The following is a 16,109-nucleotide window of genomic DNA, read 5'->3' as shown; positions in this document are numbered from 1 at the left end:
GCGGACAAAAATATTGATCGAGTTGAGTCGCTTTAGAAACGGTTGTAATACGGAGTGACAATTGAGAAGTCGCTGAAATTAAATAACTGTTACTTTGCAATATAATTAAAAATGAACGGAATGAAATAAATTAAACATTATACTCTAGAGGAAATCTATCATTTTTGTTAAAATACAATAAGAAAACGTCAAATATTACTAAGCCATGCAGTCAATCAAATTTTCATATTTTTGCATTATATGCCAATAAAATGACGAGTTTCTTTTGCATTTAATTAATTCCCTTCTATGCATCCATTACAAAATGACAGCTATTTCAGCAATTTCAACAGATACTCTGAAAAAAATTTAATAATAATCATAAATATTAGTTTCTAAAGTTTTAGTAAAATAACTTTCAATCAAATATATTTGGTTAATATAAACCAATTAAATTTTGATTTTACTTTTCCAAATATTATATTACTTTTCTAATTATTAGCAAACGGTTGTTAACTATTATTATGTTCGATAATATTCACTAAATATTGCACCAATACGCTAAACTAAATACCTATGGTGTAACTATTATCAGATTTTTTTCAGCGTAACTTCAGCAATTTCCTGATTGTCATGTGTGATTCGCGCACATCGAGGGAATCTAACATCAACGGTATACTCGATACAGAAACATTTATTTATCACATATTTCGTCACGGATATATTTCAACATCGAGCGTGCGTTACTCTCTCGCGCCCCTTTCGTTGCCTACATAAATCTAATATTTGGTACTTATATTGGAGTCTACACTGGCCGCTTAAATCAGGAGTTCGTCATCGACGTATACACATCTTACATACGTCGTACAGCAGCACCAATTGTTACAGGCAGCACCAATCGTTAATAAACCTAACATTGCGATTAAGAACTTTCTTGTTACAGCCGGATTTCGCTGTTCTGCTCCGTTTTTGATTGATGTCAAAAACGTAAACAACATAGCTTAACATATTCGAAATCTCTCAAGCTGCGTATTTACAAAAAAATTTGATTAGGTTCATATAACGATAAATAATAAATTTTCAACTTAGTCTGCATTCTACTTAAACGCTCGTAACGCTCGCGAGCATCATATGTCCTTGTTTAACATTTGATAAATAACAAGGATAAAATGATTCCACGAGCGTTGTGAGCGCTAAATGGAACGTAGCCTTAATACTATAACTATAGTATCAAATAATATAAATGCTTTCGGCGTGCAATTGATTTAAGTAACTTTCTCTGAAGCACATCGATTAGTATGAAAATTAATAATCGCTAAGATGCAATATCTTTATCTAAAACAGAGAATTTATTTATATAAACATAAATAATGGACACTGTAAAAAAAAAAGAAAAAAATGTTATCCAAGATGTTTAATATATCTCCTCGGTGTCAATTTGTATGGTCTAACCATTTAATTTGTTATTTGTTATCTAAATATCTAGTTACTGTTTGTGCGCACTGTGTGTAATTCATAATGTAGGAACCGTTCGAGATCGGTGATTAAATTTATCTCGAGGTGACTAAATCGTGATTTTTACGTTTATATTTCGTGCGTTTCAAATATATATTTTGCGTTTTGCTTTCGTTTTTTTGAGTGCTTCTGTCTTTTTTCTGGACCAAATCCGTCCATGTTTGAGCTACGTTTGAGCTAGACTAGTGTTCAAACCGGAAGTCGTTGTTTTCGAATTGACACTAGCCATGGAGTGAACATGAAAATACATCATGCGACGATACGTGCTGTGCCTCGCAGAGACAATTGATTCAATTCAATTAAAAGGAAAAAAATATAACAGGAATTACTTGAAACAGGTACTCGCTGTATATAATACTATCATTATAAATTATATTCGAAAATATTTCACTGAGCTTCTTCTTGACTAGATTCTGCGAACTTCAGCAAAACAACGCTTATTAAATAACAAATTCGTGTGCACTCAAGAATAAGACTCTTAAATACTTCATAAACTGACGCGAGCAATATGCTCGATAAAGACTATGTAGCTCAAAAATAAATATGCTCGTAAAATATATAAATACGTTCTTTCTTTTAACAAAAATATAAATGCAAGTTATTAAATGTATAATGATTTACGTTCTAATTTTAATCATTAGACAACGCATTCTAATCACATCTAATAATTCTATCAATCCCATTACACACAAATCTTGCACTCTGTCAATTTCGCAAATAGGGGTACATAAATGTGTGTGTATACACAAGAAATTATTACTGTATATAATTATTGTCAGAAAAGTAAAATTCACTACAGTTTTTACACATGACGTAAATCTGAATGCACATGAATTTTTTTTTACTTACAACGTACAACGATAAGATCCCCTCACAGAATTCGCAAGAAGGAACAATATAATGTAATATTAAATAATAAACAGTAATCCTCACTCTACAAAAAGCAGTTTAGCACTACGAGTTTTTTTACTCTCTTCGACAAAAACTCACAAACTGCTTTACAAAACAATACTGTAGTTTACATTCGATTGTAGACGCCACTGTTCTTTTAAATTACACGCAAATTTCGCAGCTGCTCATTTTTTCTCATTTATCAGATAGTGGTTTATCTAGCATTGTTTCAAGTTTGTCTCCACCGATTGTCCTTCCAACTACAACTCTCGTGATAAATTTGTAAATGATTCGCATTTTAGTAATGTTTCTCACACGTTTTCATTTATTAGCAGAACTATCAATTTAATTACTGACATACAGTGGCTGTCCAACCATATGAGTAATTTTATTATATTGTTCAGATAAAAAAAAGAATCTTTACAAATAAAGATTCAGTAAATGCTTAATATATTCTAGTATTTAGAACATCGTAGTCTTAAAATAATTATAACAAAAATCGTAACTTATCATATAAATTAAGAAATACTAGATTGATAAAATTATATGTTGACCGGGAACTTTTGACAGTCACTGTGAACTGTAATTAAGATTGACTTTAAATTTTTGTCATGATAAAATCAATTGAGGAATACGGTTTTGTTATTTACATGACCGAAGACCAATTTATCAGAAATGCTCAATTTCCAATTAATTTCTAATTAACATCTTTTTTTAAAACTAATATCTTTCGTAATTGGTTCTCTAGTACATGTAGCTGAAAGACATCCGGTGATTCTGGATTATACTCCCCCATACACAAAGACTATTCTCGTTGCACATTTAATAGCAAACGTGATCCTAATTCTTTATTTAAAGTGTGTATCGTGTTTATTAAATTGTATAGATAAAGCTTAGGATCACAGACAATTTAATACTAAATATGCAGTGAGAATCAAGTTTTCTGAGTTGAACGCATATTATTCTCTTTATTTTCATAATACGTACGTATTGTATTATTTTACGGCGCCTTTTATATGCCTATTCGAATTTTTTCTTAAATTTGTATGAACATCGCAAAATTTTGTCCCCGAATGAGTTCCATCATGATATAAGTGACCTCTCAGGGATCGTGGCTGTCCTCATAAAATCATCTCTGTTTATCGTCCAAAAAAGGAGTGTATAGAAACATTATTTTGGAAGATTCGACAATTAGGCACACAGATTGCCCCCCTTGAAAAAATTCGCGAGTGACCTTCCTCGCGAGCAAACATTCTTATTTAGACCTTGAAAAATTTCCCTGTGCCTCGCTGTTCTTTTGCGTCCACATCTCGATTGCCGAGCAAAAGCCACTTTGTAGATAGTTTACTTGCGCGAAACTTCATATCGTCAAGTCATAGCTTTTCGAGCGCCTCTAAAAACAGCCGAGTGATGAAAAGTCGCGTGACACCATCGCCGACGAGAGTCTTATTAATACCTTCTTCAGAACGGCTCGAGTCCGCGAAATGAGGTCGTGCGAGGTCATGTGTCTTTTCGCGTCCCGCCGGGATCTCGTTTCGGAACTTCCCATAGCACAGATGTCTAAGCGACGTTCTGAAGAACATCCTGAGAACGTCCCAACATTCTAAGAACGTTCGCAGAAACATCTTTGAGATAAAATGTGCTATATGGGTTTACAATTGGCTCAACATCTTCAGGCGGTCGCGAACCGCCTCGAGCCACCTTCTTAGACGTAACAGCACAATACCACATTCTCTGAAGTTTCCGGCCACCTTTCAGACTCAAGCAATGTTCTGTTTTGGAAGAATCGGAATCGTTTGTAGAAATTGAGCAACGTGTCGTGGGCGGACGCACGCACGCACGCACGCACGCACGGATCTCCCCGTGGCTGCCGGAAGAGCCTTTTAAACGAATCCCGGGGCGATTTCTCTTCAAGTATTCTGTGGACGTGCGAGATCGTGTTCTCGCCATGAGTTGGTAGTGCACACGCCGTCCCCTCGCCACCATTCGTTTACATCCTTGTAATACTTTGGTGGACGGTCGTCGTGTATCATGGCACACACCCGGCACCAAAAATACGTGTTGATGAATTCGCCGGTGCCCTTCCAGCGAAAATATGAATTGTACAGATCGTCGTCGCGGTCCAGTCGATGCAGATACTCAGCGAGTTCTTTCGGCGACTCGAATTCGTCTACATGGATATAGGAACGATACGGCGAGCTGCGCGCGTAATCCGTCGGATGAGCCCCCATTACAATGGGCAAAACATTGTGCCTGCACATCCAAGGAAAAATAGATAACACAAACAGTGATAATATTTCAAGATACAAAAAATGGTAATTGCAATCGTGAAAGGAGAACGCGTGATTGTGTCGCGAAAGGAATAGTATCACATCGCATGTTTCACGCTTGAATTGAGGCGGTCACGTCCAGTTCGGGAGCTTAATTAATATCGCGCGAGCAGCACGCGTTTCTGTCCATTAAGCGAGTAGGGAAGATTAGGTAACGCGAGTTGGCACGCGACCGCCTTATTCGAGATACCGCACAAGTTGGCAAAGGTTGCCGACCTCTGGGTGAAATGATCGAGCATATTAGGTCAACTTATATTCGCTGCTCGCATCTAAAATACCGCACCTCTCTGTATGAATTGTATGCGCTAATAAGAGAGTGAGAGGATAAGACGGTGAAAAAGAGAAAGGAGGAAGAGAGCAATAAATACCATCGCACGTACCCAAGTCCGTTAACGAAGAACTTCTCCGTGATGTAGTCTTTGCAGTTGGAATTCTCGAACGCGAGGTAGAATTTGTAGTCCTCGTCGAGCATGTCGAAGCACGTTTGCGACTGCGATCGCGGGCAACGCAGGCTGCCGCACGCACCGTAAATGTCCACTTGGATGTATTTCGAGAGTTCCCTGGCATAATGCATACGCTGATTCCGGGGATGGCAGTTGGAAACAAACCAGGCGACCTAATTAAACAGCGATGAAGAACAAGGCAAATGTCATTTCTGATAGCATAACAATTTGAAAACTACAAGTATTTGCAAAAAATGTAGTATAACACGGTTGATACTTTGATAAGAATTAAACGTAATTTTTAATAACATTCCTTATTTTGATTTAATTTTTATATAAATCTTAATGTTCCCAATTTAATTTCTATCTAAAGATAACGTTTCTATTTCTTGTAAATTAATATGACAATAAATCATATTGAAGAATAGGTAATTATATTTCGTTATCAAATAAATATTATTTTTATTGCATACACATATTTTTCAAATATTAATTAAAATTAAAATTTTTTAAAGCTATTAACTTCATATAAAATATGTATTACTTAAAATTATTTTCAAAATTTAATGGTAGTACAAAGTAAATAATCTCGCTTTACAACTAAACAAATAAAAACAGTTTATTAAAAAGTGCTGAATAAATAAAAGCTATTTCCGTCTTTAAAAAATATACAATTCCATTATTTTATTATTTTGATCATATAAATATAATGAAAATTATTATTTACTAGTACACTTATTTTACAAAGAATATAATCACAAAAAGGGTATTTATCAGGGTTGGGTAGTGCTAAATTAAAAAGATAAAAGTTAAGTTAAAAAGTTAAAAAGTTAATTAATTGTAACTTACCTTAGTTACATTTTAGACTCTTAACTTTTTAACTTAATTTAATTACATTTTATAGGTAACTATTAACTTTTAATTTGATTTTTTTTTAAGTTAAGACACAATGCGAGAGGATAATGAGCATATAATTTAGTAATTTTATATTGTATAATCATTATTTGTAAATAAAAATAACCAGATTTTTTAATAAATGCCATGAGAAAGGAAAAATACCAAAAAATGGTCGAACTTTTTCTTTTTTTTTTTTTGGTTGTTCGTTCGGATCAAATTTAACTTTTAACTTTTCAATTACTTTTTTTATTAACTTAACTTTTAATTCAATTAATTTCATTATGGATTAACTTGTATTTTAATTAATTTAAATTTTCAAGACTGTCAACTTTAACTTAACTTAGTTAAAAAAAAAGTTAACTTATCCAACCCCCCGATAAATATACATTTTATTCATCGTTTTGAGTCTCAGACAATTCAAATTTGATTAAAGTCTTAAGATTAATCTAAACATTTTACCTTCTTTGTTTTGTTTGCTGCATAATTAAACGTTTGTGGGATCTGTGTGATACTCGAATCATAATATTGCCACCTTTCATAAGGTGCCACTATGTCACTGTCGCGCCGATATGTCGCAGTCCAATTGATAAGAGCGTTCTTTACGCTCTGCGTGTGATAAGGACATTCTAAAAAATACAGCATCCACACCTGTTGAAAATTACATAAATAATTTTATTATATAAATAATATATTTAATAATAAATCCTCTCTTATATATGCGCGATATAACTATATAAGTAAAGTTCAAAGGCGAGTCAATCTCTGAGTAAAGATGATCTGATTTTCTCGGGTCGCAAAAATTAATATTGCTTGTATTACATCGGATACCTGATTGTAAGACCTTCGTCCCACGTGCGTGATGTAATCCTTAAATAGAATGAGATCGGCGTCGTCCGGATTGTCGCGAACGATCGTGCAAGTATTCACTGGGCAGCGTTGCTGGAAGAATATGTCAGGACCGATTTTGGCTTCAGCCATCCCGTGAGGAATCATTATTTTTTTCAATGGACGCTCACTGCCTGTTTTGTTGTAATCAGATGGTACGAACATTAGCTGCAAAATTATTTATGACGTTAATATACTATGTCTGCGCAGAATCATTTTGTCGAGAAGAGTTATTGATTAAATTACAAAAAAAAATTTTTTTTTGCGTACACGTGTTTATATAGCTATGTATAACTTATACTCAGTAACTAACAAGTACTGAAATATTATCTTATAATAATATTTTTAATTCTCTTAAAATCCTAAAACAAATTTTTTAATACGTTATTCGACATCAGCAAAAATTAAAGCCAACAAAACTCTTACATTTCTTTATAAATGTATGACGAAATTGAGCTTATTTTTCATAAAATTAAGTTTTCATAAAATTAGTTTGTTATTATTATGTTGATTGTTCGAGAATTCGAAATTCTTCAGTATTTTGTTGAAAAAAATTGAGAGTGTAATTCAATTATATGTAATAATCGAAATGCATCATGATTCACAATAAAGTAAAATAAATTTAATTTAACGCAAAAACATTTTTACTGATATTTATTTCTCTTCAATATTTTTGTTAAAATTATGTTTACATCAAAATTTTAATGTACAAGCATGTATAAATGAAGAAAATTTTCGACATGTATATACTTAATATTCATAAAAATCAATGTATAATTAACAATGTAGATAATTAAATATACGTATATATAATTAAATTTTAATTGTACATAATTCCGTAAATTTTTATGTAATTGTCAGAATTACCTGATTAGTCACACGATCATCGTAAGCAGCTTCCTCCGGCCACAATTGAGCCAATCTTCGGCCAGTATTGCGAGTTCTTATCGCCGGATAAGGTCTTCTTGTTCCTCCTTTCATGTACCAAGGTCTTCGCGATGGATCTTGATCTATCGAGTTTTCGCCCAAGCTCGCGGTGCCATTTATATTTAATACCTTCGAATAAAAGAGAAAAAGGGATGTATAAATGAATGAAAAATGTAATCTTTATATGGCATCGTCATTCTCTGCTGCAACTAAAAAGACAATATCACAAACTATAGATGTTATTAAACTAGAAAATATTATGAATAATATCGCATTCAACAAATTTCATAGTAAAGATAATATTTTTATGGATTAATTACCTTTCCACTATCTATAATACTTAAATAATCGCATGTTATCTGGAATTATATATATTATAATATTATCTATTATATTATCAAATTTAGTTTATTAATTCAAATTTTTCTTAATATACACTGCTTTTTGTGTTAATTCTATCAGCAAATATAAAAATTTATGCGATTAGTTAAGTATAGTTTGCAACTTTTAAAGTTTCTAAACATAATATCATGATTTATGCATGAGCGAATAATGTAAGCTTTTTTCTTTGACATTAACTGGATGATATATGACTTGAAAAGTGATAAGAAAAAGTTAAAACTTTATTGTTTTAAATACGGATAATTAGAAAAAAATAATATATGCTGCTACAGGCAACTAGACTATTAAGCCATTTTAAATACATCACGACATATCATATTTTATAAATTCCAATTTCCTACAATTCTCATAAACTGAGGCGTTAATTATATCCGTTCAACTTTGCTATTACTTAAGCATAGTCCAGTATTTAGCAAAATGAACATTAAATAAGTTACAATGATATTCCAAATATTTTTTATCAAACTTTATAACGTATCTAATAATTATGAAAACAAGCATTGAAATAAATAACGTTTCGTTTATTAAAAATTTATTTACAATAGCTGAATATATATATATCTCTCCTAAAAATTATTATTTATATTTTATTCGAACCATCATGATCTTTTTTATTGTATTCTTATTCCTAGCTATAATAAATTAATTATAAACGCGATGTATAATACTAGTGCTATGGAAACCCAATCGAAAAAGAGGAAGCCACTAAGTTCGAAAAGCAAGCATACGCGCCGTATTCTTTTAAGGCGCAAGAACAAGCAAGACGACACACGGAAAAAGTAACAATATCATACAGACTTTCATGGGAATAATCGATAATAACATGTTATTTATGTATATTTATACATTACATGTATATTTATACATATACTTTTATCGTGGGAATTTTTTAATACGTATTTAAGAATGAAAGAGTTTAGGTTTCGTTTTTTTTTAAAATATTTTTCCGTGTACATGTCGTTTTGGGATTAATCGACGCTACAATTGACTGTACCTCGGACGAAAGTCTTTTCCTCACTCGCTCCCGAGTACGTAATACTCGCACCGTCGACTTCTTCGATTTCAAAGACCAATCGGGTTTCATCTGCGAGCGAAATTTATTTTTATTCCTTTAGCCGTAATTTATTTTGCAATCATTTGTACTATTTACATTTCGTACACTTTCTTCTCTTTCTCTATCTCTCTTTCTCTTTCTCCCATTTTATCAAAAACTGTGATAACAGTATATCTAACAATGATAAGTCCGCCAAAGATTACTGTAATCTTAAAAAGAGATATATTTGTGCTTAAATTACCTTTATCCAATATTTCGATCGTTAAAAAGTATTGTGTTTGTACAGCTCGAGATAATATTCAATAATATACTCTTATTCTACTTTCTTCCAAAACGCTATCATCTGCAATTACAACCGGTACCGCAGAAATATCTGAAGCTATGAATAAATCAAATTACGAACTACGTACCTACTACGTACCTACATAACGAGATATTTCACATGTCTCATAGGAAAATATTGTAGTAAAAATTTATGGAATACATTATGAATAAATTACATTATATTCTTATTAATATTTATTAAAAATATTTTTATTCAACAATATTATATAATACATATTTCGTATTTTTTGAAAAGAATTGTTGTAATTAAAAAATTCTAATATACAACTTAAAACAAAGATTAATTTTAAAACGAGAAAGAAATCTTACATATTGCTTTTAGTATACAAGTTATATACTTTTCTCTCTCTCTGATAAAAAAACATTTTGAAAAAGATAATTTTAGAGATAGAAATACACATAAATACACTAAAAAGATAATTTTAGAGATAGAAATACACATATACGTAGATAAAACTTACTCTTGATCTTTTTCTAATTTTAAGAATTAAAATTCGCAAAAGATAAACAATTCATATTTAGCACGATTTCTTTTTTATTTCCTTTTTTTAGTCAATTTCTACATACGAATAATACATACATGCACACTTCTGGGATGGCACACTGAAAAAAATTTTGTTCATTTTTGGTCCAATGAATGATCGTTAATCAATGTCCGACTTAATGTCCGATTTATGCCCGTTTCTACCAATGTAGATTAACTTTAATCTCTAATTCAACTTACTCTTCATCTTTTCTTATTCTTAAAACTAGAAAAAGATGAAGAGTTAGTTGAACCGAGAGTTCAAGTTAAACAGCATTGGTAGAAACGGACATTAATGTAGTTAATTCATTGATGCAATAAAACTGGATTCATTTATATAAATATATATTCATTCTTGCAATGAATTCTAGTATTAGTTTTATAATCTAAATCATTATGAGAATTCATTATGAGAATTCATTGAACCAATTTTCATTATTTTTTCATAATTCAATAAATATTTTATTGTATTTACGTACAGTTTTGGTTCAGTGCAAAAATTATTTTTGTACGCGAATGATTAACTCTTTTTTGTACGCTTCTGACTATTACAATATCGTTATCTTATTTCAAATTTATAAAACGAAGTGTTACAAAAAGAATACACTTTTTACGTAATTAATTATCTTCTCCGTGTATATATGATCAGATAATGATGGCTTTCGCATCGATTAATCTAGAACAATTAATAATTTAGCACATACCTTCGGCACGTCGCCGGTAACTCGAACAGCCTGTGGCTGACCGGGATGTGGTCGCATGCTGTGCCATATTTCGTCCTCTCGCAGGAGATTTAGCAGAACGATCAACGTGCCCGTCAGACATAGCACGTAGAAAAAGTATCTCTTCAGGGAGAAACGCGGCAAAGCCATACCTCCCAGTTCCCTAACTCGGACAAGTTCCTTATCTAGCCATGCGTCACTTAGCTCCACGACATTCGGCTACGCTATAACGAAAATCAATCAAGAATTAATACGATACCGATCGATCTTTACAAATAATCTGGAAAGTACACACACGAGGTAATATAAACTAAAAGATAATTCGCGAATGATAATTTGCTGACGATGACATTAAGAAATCTCTCAACTTAATAATTCAGAGATTTTTTTTAATGTTCTGTTAATGTCTTTCAATAATTATTTTAATGTTCTGTTAATGTCTTTCAATAATTATTTTAATAATTGAAAGATATTTTAATATCTTTTTAATATCCCTCCTGTAATATCTCTCCTCTTCTTCTCTAAAAAATATTCGAAAGCTTTTGTATGAAATAAAGAATAGTCTAATAATCGACTAACGTGGTAAAAATGTGCTTAAAAATGTAATTGCATTTTGTATGTGAACATGTAAATCTACAGCAAAATACTATATACATATATAATAAAAGGTATAATAAAAGTATAGGAAAATAAAAATAGACTAGCATTTTATTTTATAATTTTTTGTATATCATATCTCGTTCGTTTTCCGAGATAAGATAATGTTCCATTTCCGTGCATGGATACATATGTATAAGATATGATTTTTTATAAATTACATCCTTATCTCATGTTAGCTTTTTCGTTTTACATGATACGATTTAACTTCAAAAATAATTCATTTGAGTAGAGTGGTCGAAAAAACTAAATAATCTTTTTTATACACTGTTCAATATGTAGTGTCAAATTTAAATATCGTTTTAGTATAAAATAACGATATATTCAGTAGGAGCAGTGCAGACGACTCACATTAGGTTGAATTTGACACTATAGATTTAACAGTGTACATAATATAATGAATATCATGTTTTACCTAAATTTAATTTATTGTAATATGTAACGAGAATAATTATATAGGATAATTAAGTATAGATATTACTATTAAAAAAATTATAATTAATATAATATGATGTAATTATTATATTGTATAACTGAAAGATGTATTTAGAATACATTACATATAAATATTATTAGGCATTATATATATATATATAATATATAAGATCTTATCTCGACATTCTCGACACCGTATTGATCCTTTCTTTATTTAATTTTTTCATATAACGGTCTATTATAGATTGACCTTGTTTGCACCGAGCACTTAATACATGTACTAACAGTAATTTTCTATTAAATTATCTTAATTTCGGCAATGCGTGTAAACGTATACATATGGCTATTTAATTAATCATATAGCGTATTATATCAGTTTAGTACACCATTCTTTAAATATATTACCAAAATTAAGATAATTTAATAGAAAGTTACTAGTTTGTCACACAATATAAAATTAGATAAATTTAAATTAACAATATATTGATCTAATATTTTATAATAACAAAAATTATTCTTGTATAGTACATATATAGAACATACGTATAAATATATTCGCAGGCGCAATATGTTATCCAAGAATACTGATAAAATTCGATAAGATTGCATAACCTTGTTAATTTCCGGAACTGAACATTTTGTAATTACATGATATAATAATCGCCGTTCTTAAGAACCTTAATCATTATATGAGATGATTCATTACTGTATCATTTTCGCATAAGCTTTTTAAGCACTTGGCACTGATCCTCATTATAGCAATATCAAGAGATGTGAAACATTACAACTTCCCGAACATCATACTATTTTAAATATGCAATCGATCATTCGCGATTATAAAAAGAGATTTCCTGTTCTAAATTAACGTTGAAACACTGACGAATGTTTTTCACTGCAGAAGATATAGTTATTCGATAAATTTAATTGGACACTTCCGAAGAACGCAGAAGCACGTGCCCATAGATTTTACGCCACGCCAGAAACGTTCTTGCGATTTATCGATAACTCGCTCATCCTTTCATTCGTTAGCTCTCTGAACAGCTCCGGTTTGAAACTCGATGTCATTAAATTAATTTCATCACAAGATAGCGTCCATCTATCTGACTGCATCGTCAGCCGTCGCACGCCCCCATATAATCGATACGACACGCTAGCATTGATTCGCGTTCGAATAAACAACGTGCACGATACTAACATATACTCGTCCAATATTTATACGTTGGTAATCTACTATTATAATCTGTCGTCATCATTAGCGTATGCCACCGTACGAGGCAGATATTCGTATTGTCAAATATATACACAATTATTACGTACACTTAATTTATACGAACCAATTGCTCACCTTAATCATTCTCGCAAATATCGTCTTCATTTTAGAGGAAAAAATAACTTGTACATTTTTCACGTAACATGACGTATTACGCTTAAATTATGATATGACACGTTTGACCTGGTGACCTTATTACTGTGTCCTCATGTAACAGTTCCTTGATTTACGAGTATCTCTTCTCTTTTTTTCATTAATTTTGAGCTGATCTTCTAAATTTAAATTCGTGCTACAAAAGACATGGTTCAACGATTCATCGGTATTGCGCAATCCTTTCCTTCCGCAATCGGAAGGACTTATCTTTTGTGTCCGTCCAAAAAGTTCACAGGAGACAACGTCCGTTCTTTCATGAATGTTAAAGGCCGCGGTAATTATATTGCGCCTGGAGTTCTAAGGTGCGTTTAAAGAGACGCTGTTAGCTATTTGTGTTATTCTATCCTTGTTTTACGTGTAATAAATGATGAAGACAAAATGACACAAATAGCGCTAATTATAGCGTCTCCCCGAACGCACTTCTAGGCTCACTCGCAAACACATACGATACGGTGTTGAATACAAATTACTTAATTACATTTTAACACGCATCCGTGCGAAAGTGACGCAAAATGTTTTAGAAAATGAAGCATTCCAGTTCCCAGAACGCTCTTCGAAGATCCTCGCCCGACGAGCACACAATCGTTCGCTTGACTGCTAAACCAATCATCCTACCGGCTCGTGAAAAGGTGAATCGCTGCGCGTTGCAACACTCTCTCGTGGTTTTATCTTTGAACCATGATAAAGTTCACGTTCACTGGAACAGCGAGAGCTACACGCATAAACCCGAAGTGTGAGAGGAGCAAAGAAAATTTTAGTTATGTTTACCGCTGTTGATGTAACATACCTATATATTAACGTTCCCGTATTCTTCTATAAACAAGGATCTGATAAAGAATTGATTGCAAAATTACTTTTAAATAGAAAAAACGATAATACAGTAAAGTGCCTAAATATGATTGGAAATTTACAATTTCCAGTAAATTTCCAAGTATATTTATGTAATTTAGATAATATTTTCCAAATTCATGAATATGTAATTTCCATGTAAAATTACATGCATTTTTTTCAGTATAATAACCAATAAACGATAATAGGGCAAGTTAGAGTCGAGCGTTGTAATGGGAGCATTGTAATGGGTGGTTATTCAATTAATAATATTTGTTATTCATATAAATTGTAAGTAAATTACAAGTAAAAATTTCAAATATTTTGACTCATTTTCGAATCATTCTCAACAGTAATTCGCAATGAATAATAAACGCTCACGTACATTTTAATGATAAGGACTAAATTTGTCAAGGTAGTAAAATGGGTGTCATTCACAATGATTACTAAATCGAGTAATTTTGGTTTTGATTCGGTCAATATTTCCTGTAAATGTATGCCACACATCCAATAGATGAAAACTGTTTGTTAAAAGAACATTGAAAAGGACATTAGATGGTCACTCAGGATATTAGATAGGAACTTCAAATAAAGCTTAAATAGAAAAGAAAATAATATGTTCATAACAGTAACAAAAAATTTCTTTATAAGATTTTAAAGCTTATTTTATATATATATATATATATATGTGTATAATACAAGGAGATCAAATAAAAAATAAAGTGAATTTATTTATCCCTCATGTCCAATATACGTTAGTAAAATATATTTAATACTATTTCTCAATATATAATCATCCAGTTTTACAGTATATTTTATGTAACGACCCACAAATCTTGTGATTCCATCCGCAAAGGTTTTTAACTGCCCTCAAAGCCACGTATATACTGCTTCTTAAATTCTAAAACCTGTGTCATACTACGCATTAGAGACTGAAGACTGCAAATTGAAGATTAGAATTTAACCAATCAAAAATGGATTAAAATTAACAGCTGATTGATTAAATTCTAACCCGCAATCCTCAGTTTCCATTGTTTTCAATGCGTAAAGTGACAGATTAAAAGTCACTGAAATTTGTCACTGTCGTACACAGGGCTTTCTTTAATAATCCAAACAAATGAAAACCGAAAGTAGCAAAGAACTATAAGCTGGATGTGGGAGATGTTTTAATTGTCTTTATAGAATTTAAGAAGCGATGCATACGCAGCTCCAAGAACAACCAAAACCCTTCTTGCAGATAAAATAAAAAAAACTTGTAAACTGTTACACAAAATGTATTGCAGACCTGGATGATTATATTAAAAAATAATCTTGATATATTTTGCTAACGTGTATTGTACTTGAAGAATAAATAAATTCACTTTACTCTTTCTGATTTTTCCACGTATATATATTTATCTCCTATCTTAAAATTGGCGTGTTACGTGCCCTGAAGCCTCTTTTCGTTGAGGCTGTTAGAGTATTAGTTTGAGTATTAGTTTGTCGTATCTAAAGGTTTTGGGGGTCGCCGATTTCGAATCCGGTCTCAAAATTTGGAAATTCAAAATGGTTGAATCAATATGGCGGATTGAAGTTTTACCGAAAATGCTAAAAGTCTTCCGATTTTTGCGAAATGTAGTATTAAAAGGTTTTCGGGGTCGCTGAAACCGAAACCGAACTTAAATTTTGAAAATTCAAAATGGCTGAACCAATTTGGCGAACGGAAATGCTACGTGCCTTGAAGCCTCTTTTCGTTGAGGCTCTCAGAGTACTTTCTTTCCGTTGAAATGTTGTATCCAAAGGTTTTAGGGGTCGCCGATTTCGAATCCGGTCTCAAAATTTGAAAATTCTAAATAGCTGATCCAATATGGCGG

The 16,109-nt window shown here is 31.7% G+C and overlaps 1 protein-coding gene across 2 annotated transcripts in view; it reads right to left on the bottom strand.

The window, feature by feature from the left end:
• Nucleotides 1-3,026: 3,026 nt before the first annotated feature.
• Nucleotides 3,027-16,109, bottom strand: part of FucTA (glycoprotein 3-alpha-L-fucosyltransferase A) — a 36,741-nt gene continuing 23,658 nt past the window's right edge. The window contains exons 2-8 of one of the 2 annotated variants that reach the window (XM_018460743.1): nt 10,896-11,137; nt 9,264-9,353; nt 7,808-7,996; nt 6,884-7,108; nt 6,515-6,703; nt 5,096-5,331; nt 3,027-4,638 (exon numbers count right to left, since the gene is read on the bottom strand). In XM_018460743.1, the coding sequence (XP_018316245.1) occupies nt 4,296-4,638; nt 5,096-5,331; nt 6,515-6,703; nt 6,884-7,108; nt 7,808-7,996; nt 9,264-9,353; nt 10,896-11,063 (1,440 nt within the window). In that variant the 5' untranslated portion in view covers nt 11,064-11,137 and the 3' untranslated portion in view covers nt 3,027-4,295. The remainder of the gene's footprint in view (nt 4,639-5,095; nt 5,332-6,514; nt 6,704-6,883; nt 7,109-7,807; nt 7,997-9,263; nt 9,354-10,895; nt 11,138-16,109) is intronic. The other variant, XM_018460744.1, reaches the window with a different exon arrangement.

Source organism: Mycetomoellerius zeteki, unplaced genomic scaffold (genome assembly GCF_001594055.1).
Source record: "Mycetomoellerius zeteki isolate Tzet28-1 unplaced genomic scaffold, Tzet1.0 scaffold96, whole genome shotgun sequence".
Classification (NCBI taxonomy): domain Eukaryota; kingdom Metazoa; phylum Arthropoda; class Insecta; order Hymenoptera; family Formicidae; genus Mycetomoellerius; species Mycetomoellerius zeteki.
The sequence above is the reverse complement of the archived record's forward strand: the minus strand, read 5'-3'. Positions and strand labels throughout refer to the sequence as shown.